General features: G+C 43.5%; 2 protein-coding genes across 5 annotated transcripts in view; one reads left to right on the top strand and one right to left on the bottom strand.

The window, feature by feature from the left end:
* Positions 1-7093, top strand: part of HSD17B2 (hydroxysteroid 17-beta dehydrogenase 2) — a 72871-nt gene extending 65778 nt beyond the window's left edge. For both annotated transcript variants that reach the window (XM_059906320.1, XM_059906321.1), the window contains one exon: positions 4784-7093. In XM_059906320.1, coding sequence (XP_059762303.1) covers positions 4784-5205 — 422 coding nt within the window. In that variant the 3' untranslated portion in view covers positions 5206-7093. The remainder of the gene's footprint in view (positions 1-4783) is intronic.
* The window catches only part of MPHOSPH6 (M-phase phosphoprotein 6), a 38127-nt gene continuing 25489 nt past the window's right edge, over positions 6885-19522 (bottom strand). Inside the window, exon 9 of one of the 3 annotated variants that reach the window (XR_009499251.1) lies at positions 6885-7065. The gene's annotated coding sequence lies outside the window, so the exon portion shown is untranslated. Of the gene's footprint in view, positions 7066-10835; positions 10854-18773; positions 19079-19522 lie in introns of those variants that run through there. The other 2 variants (XR_009499253.1, XR_009499252.1) reach the window with 2 other exon arrangements.

The raw sequence follows: 19522 nt of genomic DNA on the forward strand, positions 1-19522 counted from the left end.
CAAACCCCTCAGTGGTGGACCAAAGGGGGTTGGGATGGGTGGGCTTCTTCTAAGCATAGAGGGGCAGGTGCCAGGTTTTGCAATGTACGGTTGCTCCCCTGCCTCTTTTCACCAAGGAATTAAGTTTTGATGTTATGTATTTTTCAAACACAACCTCCTCCCCTCTGAAGGACATGACCCACATCCTTCTACCCCGGGAGGAGATGGCCATCCTCTCCTCTCCGCTCCCTGAATTTCTGGACTCTGAGCAGATGTAGACGACCCCCATGGCTCAGCCCTTAGTTCTGGGTCATCAACCATGTAATTGGTGATCGAAATGAAGACGTAAAAGAGCATATCTAATAAAAGACCACGCACTGGGAGGGATGCCTAACACACTAAAGAACAAACCCTAGAGGTTTGAATATTAACCCAAATGCACCAGATAAAAATCTAAAAGAAAAGCAGAACTTTGTCTTGAAGCATTTAGCAGCCAGGATCTCCCAGAGTTGTCCAGGAAGAGCACGAAGACTCGGAGAAAGGGCTCATCTGGGAAGGAAACCGAGGGAAAGAGACCTGGGCCGCTCAGGTTGAGAGGCGGGACCAGGGCAGTAGGAATGGAGGGAAGGTGAAGTCTTGAGAGGGGTTTCCAACCTGGGGACTCCCTGGGCAGGTAGGAGAGTTGAGGGGAGTTGATGGAGAAGGAGGGGGGGTCAAAGATGATGCCGAATATGGCAGCCTGAGAGACAGACCACAAAAAGCTGCCTGACAGCTAGTGGAAGGGGAGAATGATGAATTTGATTTTGAACCTGGCAGGAGGATTGAGAGTTTGGTGACACAGCCAATGAAAACTTCCAACACACAGATGCAAGATTCCCTTTGGACCAGAGAGCAACCCTGCAGTTAAGTTACAGGTTCAAGGACTCACTGAAATTGTCATAGCTAGCATTTTGGGCAGCTGTTCTTATCAGGCACTAGCCATTTTCCGTACATTCTTTCCTGATATTGTTGATCTTATTTTTTTAATTGAGAAATATATCATATACACACATAGTTTAATAAATTATCAATATTATAAAAATTCATGTACTTAACATCCAGATAAAAAAATAAAACATTGCCACCTCTCAGAAGCCCTCACATGGTCCTCTCCAGTTTTAGCCCTCTCCTCCCTGCAACATGTAACCTGTCGTACTTTTTGTAACATTCGTTTATTTGCTGTTCTTGACAGTGTTCCATGCATACATGCATCCCCAAACAATAGTTTGGCTTTACTGGTTTTTGACCTTTAAATGGAATCAATGTGTATGTATTTTTTTGCGTCTGGCTTCTTTCACCAAACATTATGTTTTCACAGTTCATTTATATTGTGTGTAGCTGTAGTTCATTCATTTTCATTGCTAGTATTCTGTGAATATGCCACAATTTTTCTACTATCGATGGGATATTTGGGTCACTTTTGGACGACTGTGAACAATTCAGCTGTGGACCTTCTGGCACACCTACTGTGGCATATGTGTGTGTGATTTTTCCTATGACATATATACCCAGGAATGGGATGACTGGATCATAGATTTTAATTATCTCCAACTTTATTGGATATTTCCAAATTGTTTCCTTAATTATCATTCCAGTTTTACTCCCATCCTTTCCATATATGTCTTAATCTGCATCACAGCCCTGAGGAGTAGGTTTAATTGACATCATTCACCAGGTGAGGACACTGAAGTAGGGTGGGTAATATATAGCTCAGCATGGACATCTGTGACACCACGATGGTGGGGAATTTGAAACCAGATCCCTAGGTGCAGAACCTGGTTCTTTCTTTTATATCAGGATATCCTCAGTTTAAAGCTGACATTTGATGGGCTCTCTAAAGGCAAGAGGCCAGACGGTGGAGAGCTGAGGACTTAAGTTTGGAGAATGACATTTGAAGTGGGGGATGAGACAAGGAATCTTTAGGGACACAGAGAGCTCCTGAAGACATTCAGGGAGACATATCAGATTTTTTGGGTACCCTGCAATAAAAAATAGCTCAAGCATATTGTACGCTTTGCGGATTTTAAGACTTTATGTGTACAATCTCACTTAATCCTCACCTATGAGGTAGGCATCATAATATTCCCATCTTATGGGTAGAAAACCGAGGCTCAGAGAAGTTAAGGAATTTCTCAAGCCACAGTGCTGATATGAGGCAGAGATGGGATTTGGATCCACGTCATCTTACCAGTTTTATTGTGTGTAGCCCCAAAGTGGCAGGGGATGGGCAAGTGTGTGTCAAAAGTGGCAGATGAAGACTGACAAAAGGGTGGTGGCTTTGTCACCAATAAAGAGAGTTTTGGGGATTTTGGACAGGGTAGGCACAAGAGTGATTAGAAAGTCCATGAGGTGTTTAAAGAGGGAGGAAGTGGAGAGGAAAAGGAATCCCCCTGTGAGAGTAGAGACTGAGGCAGAAGTAGCTGGAGGAACAATAGTTCATGCAAACATGTTTCTTAAGATGCAGAAGTCTCTGGAGTAGTAACTGTCAGGGTAATCATTTCCTTAAGTACGGTCGTGCCTTCATGAAAAGAAATGAGCAGTTGAAACTCCGTTTGCATTTCCATGAGTATAATTGGATTTCACTGGCTTACATTTCATAGCCAGGCTCCTCTGCAGTCCTGGTATCCAGGAGTCACCCAAGCTAGCAAAGACTCCTCCCCAAAGCAATCCCTGAGCAATCACACACTTTGTAGGAGGGAGTGTGGGTTGCTGCAACCTTTCTGGAAAGTAATCTGGTACTAGCTATTAAAATTCAAAATGGGGGCTTCCCTGGTGGCGCAGTGGTTGAGAATCTGCCTGCCAATGCAGGGCACACGGGTTCGAGCCCTGGTCTGGGAAGATCCCACGTGCCGCGGAGCAGCTAGGCCCGTGAGCCACAACTACTGAGCCTGCGCATCTGGAGCCTGTGCCCCGCAGCAAGAGAGGCCGCGATAGTGAGAGGCCCGCGCACCGCGATGAAGAGTGGCCCCCGCTCGCCGCAACTAGAGAAAGCCCTCGCACAGAGACGAAGACTCAACACAGCCAAAAATAAATAAATAGATAAAGGAAAAAAAAATGCCATAGAATAATTAATTTAAAAAAAAAAAAATTCAAAATGAATGTGTTTTTTGACCAGACAGCCACCCTTTGGGGACCGTAGCCTAAAGAAGTGAATGCCGAAAAACAAAAGGATACATTGTGCAAAGCTGGTGATGGCAGCTTTCCCTGAAATGGTGAAACCTAGGAACGACTGGCAAGTCCTTTGATAGAGAAATGGTGACTAAAAGCTGCTCAATGGAAAATTCTGCTGCTCTGGTTTAAAACTATAGCCATTGACCAGGAGGCAGGTCTGTGATTCATTACTAAGCAAACAAACAAAAATCAAAACCCACAGACAAACAAAAAAGCAAATTCCTGGAAAATACGTCTAGTATGATCCTTTTTGTGTTTTGTTTGTTCCTGGTAAAATAAAATTAAGCCAAAGCCAAACATATCTATATGTTTGTATGAGCAAGGAGGGAGTGTAGAATGACACACAATACTGTAAGTTTCCTCAGAGGAGATTAATTTTAAAAACATATGCATCTCCTTATTATTCATTATTTATATAATGAGCAGCCATTGCTACTATATTTTAAAGTAAATATATAGATACTATTAGATTTTATATAATAAGCAAGAATTTACTTCTATATTAAATATATGGGTATATATTTAATCACATATAATTTATACATTAAAATTTAATGTATTATTTAAAATGAAATTAAAATTATATTTATTAAATAGATAACATGAGGGACTTCCCTGGTGGTCCAGTGGTTAAGACTTCGCCTCCAGTGCCGGGGCGGGGTTGTGGGGATGGGAGGGGTGGGGTATGGGTTCGATCCCTGGTCAGGGAGTTAGGATCCCACATGCCTTGGGGCCAAAAAACAAAAAACATAAAATAGAAGCAACACTGTAACAAATTCAAGAAAGACTTAAAAAAAAAATAGATAGCATGATGCTCAACATTACATATTTTTTTAACCTTTTCTTTTTTTTTTTTTTTTTGGCTGCGTGGCTTGCGGGAACTTCCCTGACCAGGGATTGAACCCAGGCCACGGCAGCGGAAGCCCGGAATCCCAACCACTAGGCCACCAGGGAACTCCCAACATTATATATTTAATTTTATACACAGAAGCAGGCGTTACTGCTATATTTTTAAAAATTATGTGTATGTATATATGTAGGTATATACATATCGTATAGATAATATATATTATATACATTATATTTTATATTGTATATAATAGTCATGAAAAGATATGCACTAGAATGTTTGTGGCAGCACTATTCGTAAGAGCCTCAAACTGAAAACAACCCAAACACCCATCATAGTATAATAGATAAATAATTTATGGCATATTTACAGAATGGAAAGCTACTGACTACACAATACATGCATCCATGTGTGCATATGTCTAAAGTCAGGCAAAGCTACTCTACTCTGTTCATCTGACAGTGGCTCCTGGGAAGGTGGCCAAGGCTGGTTTGTCCTTTTCTTGGTCTGGTTGCTGGTTACATGAGCTATTCGGTTTGTGCAAACCTATTCATCTGTGCACTGTTCTGTATGTATGTTTAAAAGAATAGAATTGCCATTATAAAGCACATACTTTAAAAGGCATTTGGGAATGTCCTTCCCAACAGAAGCCAATTCACAAGGGCCTTCTTCCCAATTAGGGGTAGGACATGCCTGTTTTAGCCTTCCCAGCATCTGAGCCTCTCTTTTTTTCTTGCATCTCAGACATCACAGGCACGAGTGACATGTGGGACAAGCTGGAGAAGAACATCCTGGACCACCTCACCCCTGACGTGCAAGAGGACTACGGCCAGGACTATATCCTTAGGGAACGCAATTTTCTCATGCTAATGCAAACCTACTCTGTCATGGACGTCTCCCCAGTGCTCCTGGACGTCCAGCATGCCATCTCTGCTAAGAGCCCCTTTGCATTTTATGCCCCGGGGAAGATGTCTTATCTGTGGCTCTGCTTTGTTTCCTTTAGCCCTACTGGCATATTTGATTATTTTAGCAAAAAAGTGCACAGCCATGGAAAGAGCACGCCCAGAGTGTTAAGCAAGCCTGACTGGAAGAATGAGGCCGTGCAGGCAAATCAGTGGGAGCTGTTAGAGCCTTGGAATGAGAGGGCGTCTCGAGCTTCCCGTTAAAGTTGTGGTTTCCTACCTTGCAGCCCCTGTGAGCTCTGTTGGTTGAATAGTGAGACAGCAGGGAAGAGGGCAGGGCACAACCTTGAAAAGAATGACATAGACATTGAGCATATGACATGAAACTGGTTAGAACCGACTAGGCCCAAGATGGCAGAAGATTCAACTTCCAGGGGACCTTCTGCCTCATTATACGCTCACTGTAATATATTACCTAAATGACACACCCACTGGCGCCGTAATAGTTCTGAGGCGACCATAAAAAGCCAAAAAGTGGGCGGTGGCCCAATTCCTGGAAATCCCCACCCCTTCCCCGAAATAGTTGGAATAATCCTCCCACTCGTGAGCCTATGAAATCACCCAGCCCATAAAAACTAACCACCCCATATCTTGGGGTGCTCTCAAGCCTTTTGAGATGGACCAAATTCTGTCTATGGGGTGTGTATCTCTCTCAGTAAATCTACTTCTTACCTATCACTTTGTCTCTCACTGAATTCCTTCTGTGATGAGACATAAAGAACCTGAGCTTCATTAAGTCATGACACCAGGTGTGCGATTTCAGTTAAAAGACGGTGGGTTTGAGTCTCAGTCTGGGTTGTGAGGTTTCAGTAGGACTTACTGCAGGGTGGAAATGATCACCATGGAGAGCATTAATTGGGTGTTTACACTGAATACATTTCAGATATTCTCTCATCTAGTTCTCATTTGAGAATGGAGGTAGGAAACTTCACCCCTACTTCATAGGTAAGGGAATTAAGGATCAGAGAAGTTAAGTTCCTAGTTCATTGTCACACAGCTAACAAAAGGTAGAGCTAGAATTGAAATCCAGGTTGGACTACACTGCCTGCCAGGAGAGACAGAAGAGAAAGAGAGATGAAGAGGGAAAAGAGAGAGGAAAGGGAGAAAAGGAGGAGGAAATGGTAAGGACCACAGTCAAATCGAGTCTTTCTCACTGTGCATTGATAGCCTACTGTAACTACTGCTTCCAAGGTATTGGATTCATTGTATGTAATCAGCGCTCCATGCCCCTCTTCTCCCTTCCTCTACCAGGAGCCCTGGGGATAATAAGATGAGGTCTCCCGTCTCAAGCAGCGCCCCTGAGGTCTTTTGGCAGACATGGGGCATGTGACTGGCTGGGTTTGGTGTCCATAGTAACCATCCCTGTGGCCTCCATCTGAGCATCCAGGATGGAAAAGGCAGCATTATCGCTTGGAGAAGGCCAGCTGAAAGGAGCAACGTCAGATACTAAGGGAGGTGTAGCCAAGTTCACCTGGTAGAGGCAAAAGGGGAGGAGCTGGTGAACAGAGGGGGCATGAAAGTAACCAGAAAAAACCCAGCTTGACATGAGGGAAGCAGAGGTCCAGATATCTTGCTCATTGCAAACCTCCCTTTGTCCCATTTCCTTTCTAGAATGTGCAGGTTTTCTATTTTCCAACCCCATGGAGGTTTGGGGAGAGTAGATAAACTGACAATGCTCTGTGATTTCACCCCAAAGAAAATAATAAAAAAAGATATAGTGAGATAAATAGTTATAAAATACTAATATGATACATTTTTAATGGCTGGTCATGCTAACTGTCCAGTGGTTCTACAGCATTGTTTTAGGGTAGAACAGAAAAAAAAAAAGAAGAAAAAAAATCAAGTGTTAAGTACTGATTTCCAAAATAGGCACTTTTTGGGGATAAGAGTTATGAAGCCCAAGGCTTCCATTTGCATGATTTGGATGTTGAGAGAACAAAGTTTTTATACAACCTGCTGTCCAAGGTTTGGAGGACTGAGGATTGTGTGTTTCACTCTAAGCCAGTGGTTCTCAGACTGTGGTCCCTGGACCTGCAGCATCAGCATCACCTGAGAACAGTTGACCTAAAATAATAAAACAGTTATTATTTTACCAGCAAAATGAGTTTATTCGAAACAGCAAAGCATTGCAACTTGGGACAGGCAATCTATGGCAAACCACAGGCAAGTCTAGAGAACAGAGAGGTCTTTTCTTTTATAGAGGAGAAGGGGGAGTTGGGAGGAGCTGTTATAAACAAAGAGTCCATTGGAGGAAACTGGGCGTTCCAAGTGTAGTGGCTTTTCATTGGCTGAGCTGTGACAGTCTCTCATTGGCTCGTACGTTGCCCAGCAAGGAGTTCTTCCTCCTGCTGGGTAGTAAAGTAGTAACCTTCTTCCTATTGGAGATGCAAAGTACCTCTCTTTCTGATGGGTCTGCAATTCCTCTAGTGGTCGGGCATGAGAGCACCCCCTTCTGGCCTCCTGACTCCATTTAAAATGAGGTTTCTCTTTATTAATTTCCAGAGAACCTATTAGAAATGCAGGTTCTCAGGAGCCAACCCAATGGTACTTTAGGTTCCTATGGCTGCTGTAACAAATCACAAAAAAACTTAGCAGCTTAAGACAACAGACATTTATTATTTTACACTTCTGGAGGTCAGAATTCTGAAACGGGTCATACAAGGGTAAAGTTGTCAGCAGAGCTGTGTTCCTTCTGGAGGCTCTAGGGGAGAATTCATTTCCTGCCTTTTCCAGCTTCCAAAAGTCTTCTGTATTTCTTTGCTTGTGGCTGCATCACTCTGACCTCTGCCTCCTTCATCTCATCTCCTTTGACTCTTACCCTCCTGACTCACTCTTTTAAGGAACTTGTGATGACATTGGACCCACACAGATAATCCAGGATCATCTCCCATCTCAAGGTCCTTCACTTAATCATGTCTGCAAAGTCCCTTTTGCCATGTGAGGGTCACATATTCACAGGCCCCAAGAATTCTTGTGCCATTATCATTAGCCATACATCAGACCATTATTCTACCAACCATACCTACTAAGTCAGAAATTCTGGGGGTGGGCCCAGCAACTTGTGTTGTAATGAGCCCTCCAGGAGATGCACACCCGAGTTTGAGAATCACTGCTCTAAGCCACATAGTAAGCAGGCTGCGGGATTTGTGGTCAGGTCACAGAAGGAGAGGGAATCTCTTTGAGGACAGTGGGAGAGAGCTGGAGACATCAAACAGGGTCTACTTTCTGTTCCGTAGCCTCCCAGGGGTTGAAATCACTGTGAGGCATGGGGAGAAGGTGCTGAATACAGACCCAGGTGGGTCTGAGAATCCTGGATCAGAGAAGCTTCTAGCTGGTTTCCCATAGGAGTGCTTCCACACTACCTTGGGGTTACCTCAGAGGGCAAGAAACCACAGTGTGGCCTATCTGGTTGGAGAAAGACTGACCACCTCTCACCAGCACTCCGGCCATGACTCCCCTGGGTTTTGGTGGGAGTGGGGGGTCTGGAATAGTTGCTGAGTCTCCTGGAGAGAGTAGTGAAGGGCTCCAGAATGAAGACCCAGCACACCTGTGGGGTGGTTCAGGGGAATACTGTATGAGAGGCCACTTGAGCTAGGGGCTAAAGCGAGGATAAGAACTCCAACCAGAGGCCAGTGAAGATGAAACAACGCTGCTTCCCTGGTGCCAGGAAAATACACCTGCTCCTACGAACCCAGATTCTTAGGATTAGGGCAAGGAAAAGAAGAAGAGATGGCAGGGGAGGGGATCTTGAATTCCACTGCATATTCACCTGGAAGCCCCTGTTTTAAACCAGAAGAGACTAAGTTACCTGAGAGTATTAATAAGCATTAAAATATATTTCAGTTTTAGCACAATACCTATAGGTTCTCAGAAAACAAGAGACAAGTATTACATATGAAATCCAGGCCCTGACCATGTCTGCACAGTAAATGATGTCCCTGGTTTACTGTAAGAAACCAGTAAGAGCTAATGGCAGAGGGAAGCCCCCAATATATCCACAATTCTTCGTATTCTTGGCGGAAGGCATGATGAACAGGTAATTCAACAACAGGACTCCTGGCAAAAAGTATTTTATCTTCCCCAGTCCTGCTTTCTGCTCAAGGGCAGGATACAAGGTACATTTAATACCTGGCCACACAGCATCACATGCAAATTCCATGCAAACCCTCACCCACTCCCCTTTATCTCTTCCCTTTCTGTATTTTCCCAATGCTGGCAGAGGCAAGTGGGCCATCCTCACAACCCAGGATAAGAGGAAGGAATTAGAAAAAAGCATCCAGGGAAAATATGACTTCTTTTATTGCATAGGGAGCTGATAAAGGCCTACAAATAAACTTTACTATACTATTGAATGGAACATTAAATTCCATCAGTTTCATTATACTGGTGATAAAGACCATGTTTTGCAATGCCATTCTGGATGGTGTAATTCTGAGGAAGAGTAATTCCATGCAAACAGCTCTGACGAGGTGCTGGTATCTCCTGCCCAGTAAAATTTCCCAGGCCAACTCACACATAGTCGTCCACTCAGGGACTTAGGACCCCTGAACACCTGCTCTGGAGTGGCTCCAAATAACGTTTCTCTACTGATTTATCTTCTAAGCCAATATTTCCCTCTGGGATCTCAGGTGTAGTGGTGTCCATGGCAGGACCAGGTGGGTGTTTCAGAGTCTCAGCTTAATACCCAACTCAGAATTCCACAGCAAGAAATAAGAAGCAAAAGGAAGGGAGAGAGTTTGGGAACTAATGTAAAGGTTGAAGATATGTTTGTAGTCTGAAGTTGCTTACTCTTGCCTGCCCAGCATTCCTTTGGGGGAGGATTTTAGTGAGACTGTCATTCAATGGACTCTTCATCCCCATCATAGGGGTGGGCATGTGACTCAGGCTGGCCAATCAACTCATACCCTTGGCTCCAGTGACTTGTTCGGGGCAAGGGGGCACATGACCCAGGAAGAACCAGTCACGGCTCCCGATGGTGGGAGGATTGCTAATGGGCTCTGGGAGAAAAAGGGTATCCTTTTCCACTGTAATGTCCATGTTAAACTGAAGCCTCTAGAGCTCACAAAGAGGAGAGCCTGGTAGAGAATGAAGCCAGGATAGAGGAAAGTGGGCCAGAATGATGAGGAAAAACCAAAGTTTGATGACATAGTTTGAGTCCCTTGATCTAGCTATACCTGCTGATCTACTGTTTGGACTGATTTCCAAATTATGTGAGCAGATACATTTCCTTTAAACTATTTTGAGTTGGGTTTCTATCTTTTGCAACAGAATTAATTTCTGACAAATACACACTCTAGGGAAGGATTCAGTGAAGAATGAGAAGTAAAATAATGCTTGATGGAGAAAATAGGCAATGCCACAATATCCTAGGAGAGGAAGAAAGACGAGACTAAAGAAAAAAATAAAGGAGGTTAGGGTGGGTGATATTACTGTTTAGTGGCCCTCTTCCATAGAAAAGCAATTTTTCTGTTAAAATTTCCTTTGGGGTTTTATCCCCAAAGTCTGCGAGCATGGTCCCTCTGGAGAAAGGCGACACAAAATCCTTGCTGAGGCCCATGGTGGAAATCAAAGATTTCAGCTGATCACTGGCAATTCTAGACTATTGAAATCACACTTGGCAAGAAGAACAGTGGTAGGTACAGTGCGTCTAGTGTGGTAAGACACACTGTCCTGGATCATCACAAAACTTATTTACCATATTGCAAAACATGAAGATGACGAAAGTGAGAATCCCAGCTTACCATGGGAAGCAGGAAGATCAACAAAGAAACTCAAAACTTTTGTTCTAAATTATTGGTTCTTCTCAGGTTATTCCATCCACGTGAGAGTGTTCTGGCCACCAGGTAATTGCCCTGGGAATTTTACCAGAGAGATAATTTTGTTTAGCTCTACTTTCTGTTCTTCCTCCTATTTTGATAATAGGTAATGATTCACCACTGGATATCATGTAACCTCTTTCTTTGACTTTGTCCTGTGCTCTCTCTCCTAACTATCCAAGATGAACTAATTCCATATAGAGAAGGTCTTAACTGGAAACATGCTATTTTTTAGACTGGGTATGATTTTTAGGTAAGACAAATGTTTGTGCAAGACATTTTCATTGATGAACACAAGAGTTACATTTTCATCTTGAATATTCATGGTATTCAAGCAAACTGGGACTGGAAAAAATCCTAAAAGGGCTACTGATATTAATACATGTCATTGCTATTGCAATGACTGGAATTTTCTGGCAGGAGTGGGGGTAAGGGGGACGTTGTGTGGTTCAGCATCCACTTACCTTCCTATTTGGAAGTCATTCCCCAGGTGTGAGATCTTGGTGGAAAGCAATGCTTTTCCTCCAACTATGGAAGCCAGAGATCTAAAGCCTGCCTCTCCCAGAATCTTAACCTTTAGGACTTGGGCATCGTGAACAAATGTATGACCTTCCTAGGATACGGAATGTCGATTGAGGGATATGAAGAGTGATGATGGCAGTCTCCCACAAATGACAGTCGTTGCGTTTCCTGTTTCTTGACCCTTTGGAGGCACTTGGTCCCATCAATTCTATTTTTCAAACCTAGTCTTCCAGACTTGCCTTGATTAAGTGAATCTCATATATATATATAAACAACTCCCATTTTGTTCAAAGAGTCAGAACTCAGTTTCCATTGCTTACAGCCACAAGTATTTTAATTATCTCCTCCTCTTCCTCCTCCTCATCGCCACAGTGTTTTCAAAGGCCCACTCCCAAAACACAGTCCCATATTTTCATGGGTCCTCAGGGTGAATGGCTCCAAGAAGGATGCACCCTCTCCAAAGAGGGACAGAGTGTGCATTTCTCCTTGTGTACCATCCCAAAAGCCCGCTCCTCCTCTCGCTCTGTCTAGGACTCTGTCTCACCTGCAGGGACGCAGTCGCATGGGGACCCAGGCAGGCCCTGGATTCCCATCTCTTCTTGTTTGGTTTCTACTGAGAAACAACTTCATAATCCCAAGTCATTAGGTGGCCTCCCCTCGACGGAAGGCTTCAGGCTATAATGTAAGGGGTGAGACTAAGATTTGACCTGGGCATGTTGGGAGAGGAAAGGGAGACTGGTGTTTGAGAGAACACTTTTCCAGGCAAGCTTATAAGAAGAACTGGGGAGACTCTGCTAGTCTCTCCCATTTTAAGGTCAAAGGAGAACTCTCTCCTCCTCCTGCACAGTGATTCATCTTGTTTTGTGTTTTGAATTCTGGTTAATATTGCTCCAAACATGTCACACTCTTGGTAGCAAAGCAGCATGGTGGTATAATATGGGTATTTTGGAATTATTTTTAGAGAGTGTCATGAACTGAATGCATGCCCTCCAAATTCATATGTTGAAAACCTACCCCACAATGTGACGGTATTAGGAGTGGAACTTTTGGGAGGTAATTAGTTCATGAGGGTAGAGCCCTCATGATGGGATTAGTGCCCTTAGAAGAAGAGAAAGGAGAGAGCTTGCTTTTCTCTCTCTCTGCCACAAGAAGATGGCCATCTGAAAACCAGGAAGTGGGTCTTCTCCAGACACCATATCTGCTGGCACATTGATCTTGGACTTGCCACACTCCAGAACTGTGAGAAATAAATGTTTGTTGTTGAAGCCATTTCATGCATGGTGATTTGTTATTATAACAGTCAGAACTGACTAAGATGCGTAGACTTGGTTTCGAATCTTGGGTCTGTTGTTCAGCAGCTGGGTGACCTTAAGCAAGCTGTTTAACTTCTCTGCATCTTAGGGATTTTCTTCTTTTTCCTCTAATGCAGGTGATAATGCTGATTTCATACAGTTACCATGATAATAGGATGATAATGCAAAGGGTTTAGCTGGTGCCTAGCAGTTAATAAGGGCCCCCAAACATAGGATAATAGTAGTTGGTTTTTTCTTCTTTGTATCTGAGCACATTTGCTGTGGAGATGAGGTTACCTTGGTGTGTCCTTTCTAGGTTGAGGCTGGATGGTGGGACGGCTGATGATTGGCTAATGCTTCTTCCTCCCACAAGAGTACAAGGTAGTCTTTCATGGACAAACAATGAAGTTCACACCTCCTGTTCTTCCTGATAAGAATCTTTACTGCCTTTATTTATTTATTTATTTGTTACGCTAACAATCATTTCTGTCCTCCTACGTGCCAGGAACTCTGCTGAGCAATTTACTTGAATTAACCAATTCGATCCTTACAGCAACCCCACGACGCACGTACTGTTATCATCTCCCTGTTTAGATAAGAAATCAGGCTTAGAAGGTTAATTTGCCCAAAGTCACACAGCTAGTATGTAGTAGAACTGAGTTCTTTAAAAATTGTGGTAAAATATACATACCATGCGAATTTATCATTTTAACCACTTTTAAGTATGTAATGCAGTGGCGTAAAAAGTACATTCACAATGCTATGCAACTATAACCACTATCCATCTCTGGAACTTTTTCATCATCCCAAGAGTTGAGCTTTTTAAGTTGAATTTGTGCAACTTCTAATTTGTGAAAGGAGCCTATTGTGAAGTGGTTATAGCATAAATTCTTCCAAGGTTCAAATCTCAGTTCTGCCACTGATGAGCTATGAGATCTTGGGGGGAAGTTACTTGATTTTTCTAGTGCTCCAGTACCTTCATCTGTAAATGGAGAGGATGATAATTAATGGTGCCTAACTTATAGAGTGGTTATAATATTAAATGACTTAAGTTATATTAAGTACTTAGAATTTACCTGGTAAATATTATGCATACAATAAGCATTAGTCATTATTACTCCATATTGCTAATTATAGGGGGCTGTGGTACTGATGGGAGGGAAGCTGGAACATGAGAGCATTAGGAAAGATGTTGTGATGTGGAGAAGGCTTTGGACCAAATGAAGTTTTATTCAAGCTCACTTCTTTGAGCTGGGCTTGAGGTGACACATCATTTCCTTGCATAAGGTTGATGGGGTCTCATTAGGTCTCCAAAATCTCCTCTAATATTGAAAGGCAACATGATCTCTCTCATCACTAGATAACTGGGTGACCCAAACAGGCAACTGAATACACATATGTGTGTCTCTACCTACAGAGCTGGGTCCCTGGCAGATGGAGAGCCTGGGATGAACTGCAGAACAGAAGCCTGTGTAGGCAACATCCTCAAAGCCCTCTCTTCCTCTGGACTCCAGGCCACAAACAAAAAGCTCACAACTTCCATGCCTCCTCCCTCCTCCTTCCATACTGTCAAGGAATAAGTTTCAGAAAATATTAAAATCTCAAACAAATGCAGAGTGAGCATGCACCAAAGTTTTATTTAACTCATAATGAGAGAACCAGTGGGATGGCAGAGCTGGCTTCAGAGAGGATATGAGAAATGATATATAAAATATAGCGCTCTTAAAATAATAGAAGGATGCTAGAATTAGATTGCTAAATGCAGTACAAAACTGCAAGACTGGTTAAGGTTCTACAAACAATATGTTCATACTGTTTGGGTCTATATTCTCTGCTGATCAGAAATCATCTGCATCTCTACTGCATAAAAATATTGTAATTTGCACCCTCCAAGTTTTTTCCAAGTTACTATCTACCCTTGCAGAGCTGGGTCCCTGGTCAATACGTAAGTTCACATTTCCTTGGAGGGTCAGGTGGTTCTTAGAGGGCTTTTAGACAATGCTCTGGCCTGATACTAGAAAGATCACAGATGTCGTTGTGCCTTATTTCCAAGTTTTGGGTGACTTTTTCATAATAATAACCAAGGTAGGGATTGATGAGCAATCAGAAATTCTCTTCCACCATGCCTTAGATAAGGCCTCAGTTGGCTTCTCCAGAACTGTGCTCCATGTGGCCACTACCAGTTGATGGGAACTAGTGCAAAGGATGAAATTGATTTGCCATCCACCTTGATGATGACAGTGGCTTGGTTTAGAAGTTCCAGATAGCTTCTCCCACAGCTGGCTGAGGCTATTCCAATGACTCAGTCAAAGCTCTGGCTTAGCCACGAGGAAAGACCTAAACAAGCATCATCTCTCATTGAAAGAAGGCGAGAGGCCAAAGGAAGTGGGAGGTCAAAGAAAACTATTTTTTTTCATCCTAGATGAATGTTCACTTGTTCTTCCTAAAGTCAGGATTTCATAGATAAGCTACATGGCTTCAGAGCCATTTATGTCAGGCTGATGGGATGTTTTGAATGTTCCTAGTGTAGAGAGTTGTGTGTTAATGGGTGAGGAGCTTGGAAGGGGATGGGAGATTTGCTCTTCCTTACATTGGGTGCCGCTAATGACCTTACAGAGTGTATGGTCCATCCATCCAGTCAACGGACCTGTTGTAATCAAGAGAAATGGGAAGATTAGGCCCCTGAGGAGAAGCAATCATCCTTCATTCATTCCAAGGCATCCCCTGGCACCTACTATGTGCCAAGCTTTATTGAAGTCCATTGGAAGATGTCAATGAGTCTCTCCCCTAGAAAGACCATGAGATGCTACCATATAACAAGTTTCCTTTGTGAGCTACACCAAGGCCCACGTGCTTCTGGTCTATTTGCAGCTAGAGGGAAGACTTGAGTACTGTGTCAGTGTCCTTCGTTGAAGTGTTCTTTCTTATAATTACACAGTGTTTAAATTGTCAACAACAACTCCTGCTTGAAAATTACACTTGACATTTATATTTCTATGCAAAATTGGGAAGAAGGTGGTTCATCAATGTTTCAAATAAGGTAAGAGAACACTAATTCAGTGTCATCATAGGTCTTTCATTTCTGTCCTGAGTGAAATGATAAAAAGGGACAGGAAATTTCCCCTCTCAGGACAGCTGTGAATGGTAGGTGAAGAAAAGCACAAGGAGGCAGAGGCTGGAAGCTGAGCAGGTGATACCTGGCATTGTGATTTTTATGCAGTAAAGGAAAAGTGGAAGATGTGACCCATCTCTGTGTCTTGGTGTCCTGTGACTTCTGCTTCACTGTTCATTAAGAGTGAAATTCTTACCTTGTTGAGAGATGGGAGACAACCCCACTTTGGTAGACTATGAAGCAACTGCACTGGGTGAGAAGCTATGGGAGGGTGGGGTGGGTCCAAAGCAAAGAAGACAGCCCCTGCCCTCCCAGAACTCACTGACCCTCAGAAGGCTGATAGTCAACGTCCACAAGGACGTTGAAACTAGAGGGTGTCAACAAGAGAAACATCCTAAGATTGTAGGTAAGAAGATTAATTATACCATGCAAATACTAATCAAAAAAAAGTTGGCATAGCTATACCAATGCCAGACAAAGTAGACTCTAAGGGAAAGAGTGTTTCATACATTTTATATCCTGCACACCCCAACTGGAGCCGAAATGTTTCTGCTCTGTGACTCCTGGCCACTCTGCCTTCTCTGATCTGCCCTGGGGTGTGAATGTCAAGCCAGATCGTGGCTGTCCGCTTTGCCCATCCGTCCTACACCGTTAAAAGGAGGGAGTTCTGCCTCAACCCTAAACCTTAGGTTTTCGCTTTCATCTCTCACCCACGGCATTACCAACTCCTTCTCCTGCTCAACAAGTTTTTCTTGAGTTCCCACGCTGTTCCAGGTACATCTGGGAACAAGATAGATGGATCCCTGCTCTCCTGGGAATTGACAGTATAATGAAGAAGACAAACATGCAGCGACTAAAGAGTCTGAGTTAAACGTGTGGTCATTGCTATTACTTTTGAGTGCACAGGGAGCTCTACTGACCTATCACAAGGGGTTCCTGATCTTAGCTGTTTCCCACCAGGGCTCCAACCACCAAGCCAATTACCACTGGCTCTTCTGAAAAGATGCCAGTAGAGGATGAAACCCTTGACAATCAGCCCCAGGAGGTGTAAGAAGGATAACAGCCCTCTCCTGAATAACTCCTTGATGTTTCAGGCTGCTCAACTCCAACTCAGATGTCTGCTGCTCCTAGACTCTTGAGAAGTGACCACCATCCCCATCTGACACCTGTGGGGGACGCTTGGCTCTGCCCAGGGCTGATTGTAAAGTCAGCCAATGTGGGGCCTCAGCACCCAGGTCTGCAGGCCCTGGGCCACAAGGAGGAAACTGTGTTCTGGCTCGAGGTGACAAATTGCAGAATCAGTTTGGTCTGGTAATTGATTTTGAAACACCTGGGTACAGGCCAGGTGGCAGAGGCCCATGAGGGAGTAAGGGCCTCTCTAGCCAAAGCTGAGTGGATGGATGGAAATTGTCGGGCAGGGGTTGTGGCTGATTTTACATCATGTAACTTGCTGAACATCAGATAACAGGCCTCATTGAAAACTGGCTCATGCCTTTAGGCGGCTTCTTTCATACCTTCTCAGAAAAGCCTGTAAATCAGGGCCCTGAATGGCTGCAGGGCTTCTGAATTCAGCCACAGTCAGTTCCCTTCCTGTCTCCCCAGGCTAGGTTTCAGGGTGGATGCTAGACTCTTTAGTACCTTTTGCAAATTAGTACACAATTTTACTAATTGTCCACTAGACAGACACAGTCCCAGGGACGTATGGTTTGTTAAGGGGAGTGAAGGCTGGGTTTCAGGTCCCTCTTACCGCCTTAGCAGGATGTGTTGTGAAATGCACAACCTGTGCAACTGTGCATGTCAGCCTTGCTGAGCTTTATGATCTCCAAGGACAGTTTCTATCATCCCTCCTTAAAATATGTACCTTGCAAGGACAGAGTTAGCATCAGACCCAAGGGGATGAGCAAGCAGCAATTAGAGAACAAAAGGTAGTAATCCAGCTTCAATTCTACTTCCCTGGCGAAGCCTTCGGTTCTAGGGGCACCAGAAATGATTCTGGATCCTGAACAGGTACCGAATAACCACAGAGACTCTGATAGGACACCCAGAAGGCAGGGCAAGTTTGGGGTTTCAAAGTCCAAACGAACAAACAGGTGTGTTGTTATTATCTCTTACTTTGTGATCCTCAACATCTTGGAGGAGGCAGCCTGGAAAGCATTTCTAGGGGAAGAAGATGAGGAGACTGGGATGGGAAAGCAAGGAGATGATGGGTGGAGCAAAGGCTGGAGGTGGTGGGAGGGAATGGGGCAAACATATAGGGGAAGGGGAGCAACAAAAAAAAGAAGAGAGGGTAAGCGGGGGGGTGGGGGATGGAGGTCGGTTGTAGAGCAGGGGGATGAGGAATCTTGGCTGGATAACATTCTATCTTTTTCAGGTTGAAGTCAGTACAATGCTGAAGGGACTGAAGGTCTAGAGTGGTAATGGAGGACCTCTCTGAGGAGGTAACATTTAGGCTAAGAGCAAAGGTTGAGAGGAATTAGTGGACATAATCATTTCAAACAGAGATTTTTTAAATTGAGTATTATTTCATGTATGAGAAACACACACACACACACACACAGACACACACACACACACACACACACACACCCCTTAAGCACATGGCTCAAAGAGTTTTGAGAAATGAATAGAGCTGTGTAGCCCACGCTGGTGGGAGTAGAGATCAAGGTTCCCTTTTTTCCATATAGACATCCAGGTGTTCCTGAACCATTTGTTGAAAAGACTTTACCTTCCCCACTGAGTTGCTGTCATGCTTTGTAAAAAATTTACTGGTCATATAGATATGGGTCTATTTCTGGATTCTCCTCTATTCCATTGATATATTTGTCTATCTTATGCCAATACCATGTGCTTTTTATTTCTTTTTTCCCCCTCTTTTTCTGTCTTTTATTTTTGGCCTCCTTTTTTTAACTTGACCATATTCTACTTCAATTCCTTTGGTGGTTAGTCAAAATTTTAACAGGTACACTTAAGGGTTTTTTTTTTTTTTTTTTAAATAAATTTATTTATTTATTTTTGGCTGCATTGGGTCTTTGTTGCTGCGTGTGGGTTTTCTCTAGTTACGGCGAGCAGGGGCTACTCTTCGTTGCAGTGCGCGGGCTTCTCATTGCCGTGGCTTCTCTTGTTGCTGAGCACGGGCTCTAGGTGTGCGGGCTTCAGTAGTTGTGGCACATGGGCTTAGTAGTTGTCGCTTGCGGGCTCTAGAGCGCAGGCTCAGTAGTTGTGGCACATGGGCTTAGTTGCTCCGCGGCATGTGGAATCTTCCTGGACCAGGGACTGAACCCGTGTCCCCTGCATTGGCAGGCGGATTCTTAACCACTGTGCCACCAGGGAAGCCCCTGGTGTTATTTTTTAAACCAGATAATTACAATCAATGCATATTTAAAATTTTTAAATAATTACACAACTTACAATCAATGCACACGTAGACTGTCCAATCAATTTCTGCTGATTTCTGTCCTCACTAATTCTTCTTACATGATGCAACCTTTGTCTTTATTTTCCTAGTTTCATTCTTTAATACTGTTTTCAGGGGGGGTCTGTGAAGAATAATAGCTCTTGATCTCTGGGTTTCTGAAAATGAATTTCAATCCAGAGTTCTATGCTCAAATGAGCTGTCATCACGAGTGATTCCATTTCTAAGCATGAGTTCAAGGTGTAGTTCCCAAAGGATTTATCTTATGGACAGCCTCACATGAGTTACACAGCTGTTTTCTTTTTTGTTTTTAAGACAATTTTTTAGAAAGAAGTTTTAGGTTCACAGCAAAGTTCAGGGGAGAGTA

Source organism: Balaenoptera ricei, chromosome 19 (assembly GCF_028023285.1).
Source record: "Balaenoptera ricei isolate mBalRic1 chromosome 19, mBalRic1.hap2, whole genome shotgun sequence".
NCBI lineage: Eukaryota > Metazoa > Chordata > Mammalia > Artiodactyla > Balaenopteridae > Balaenoptera > Balaenoptera ricei.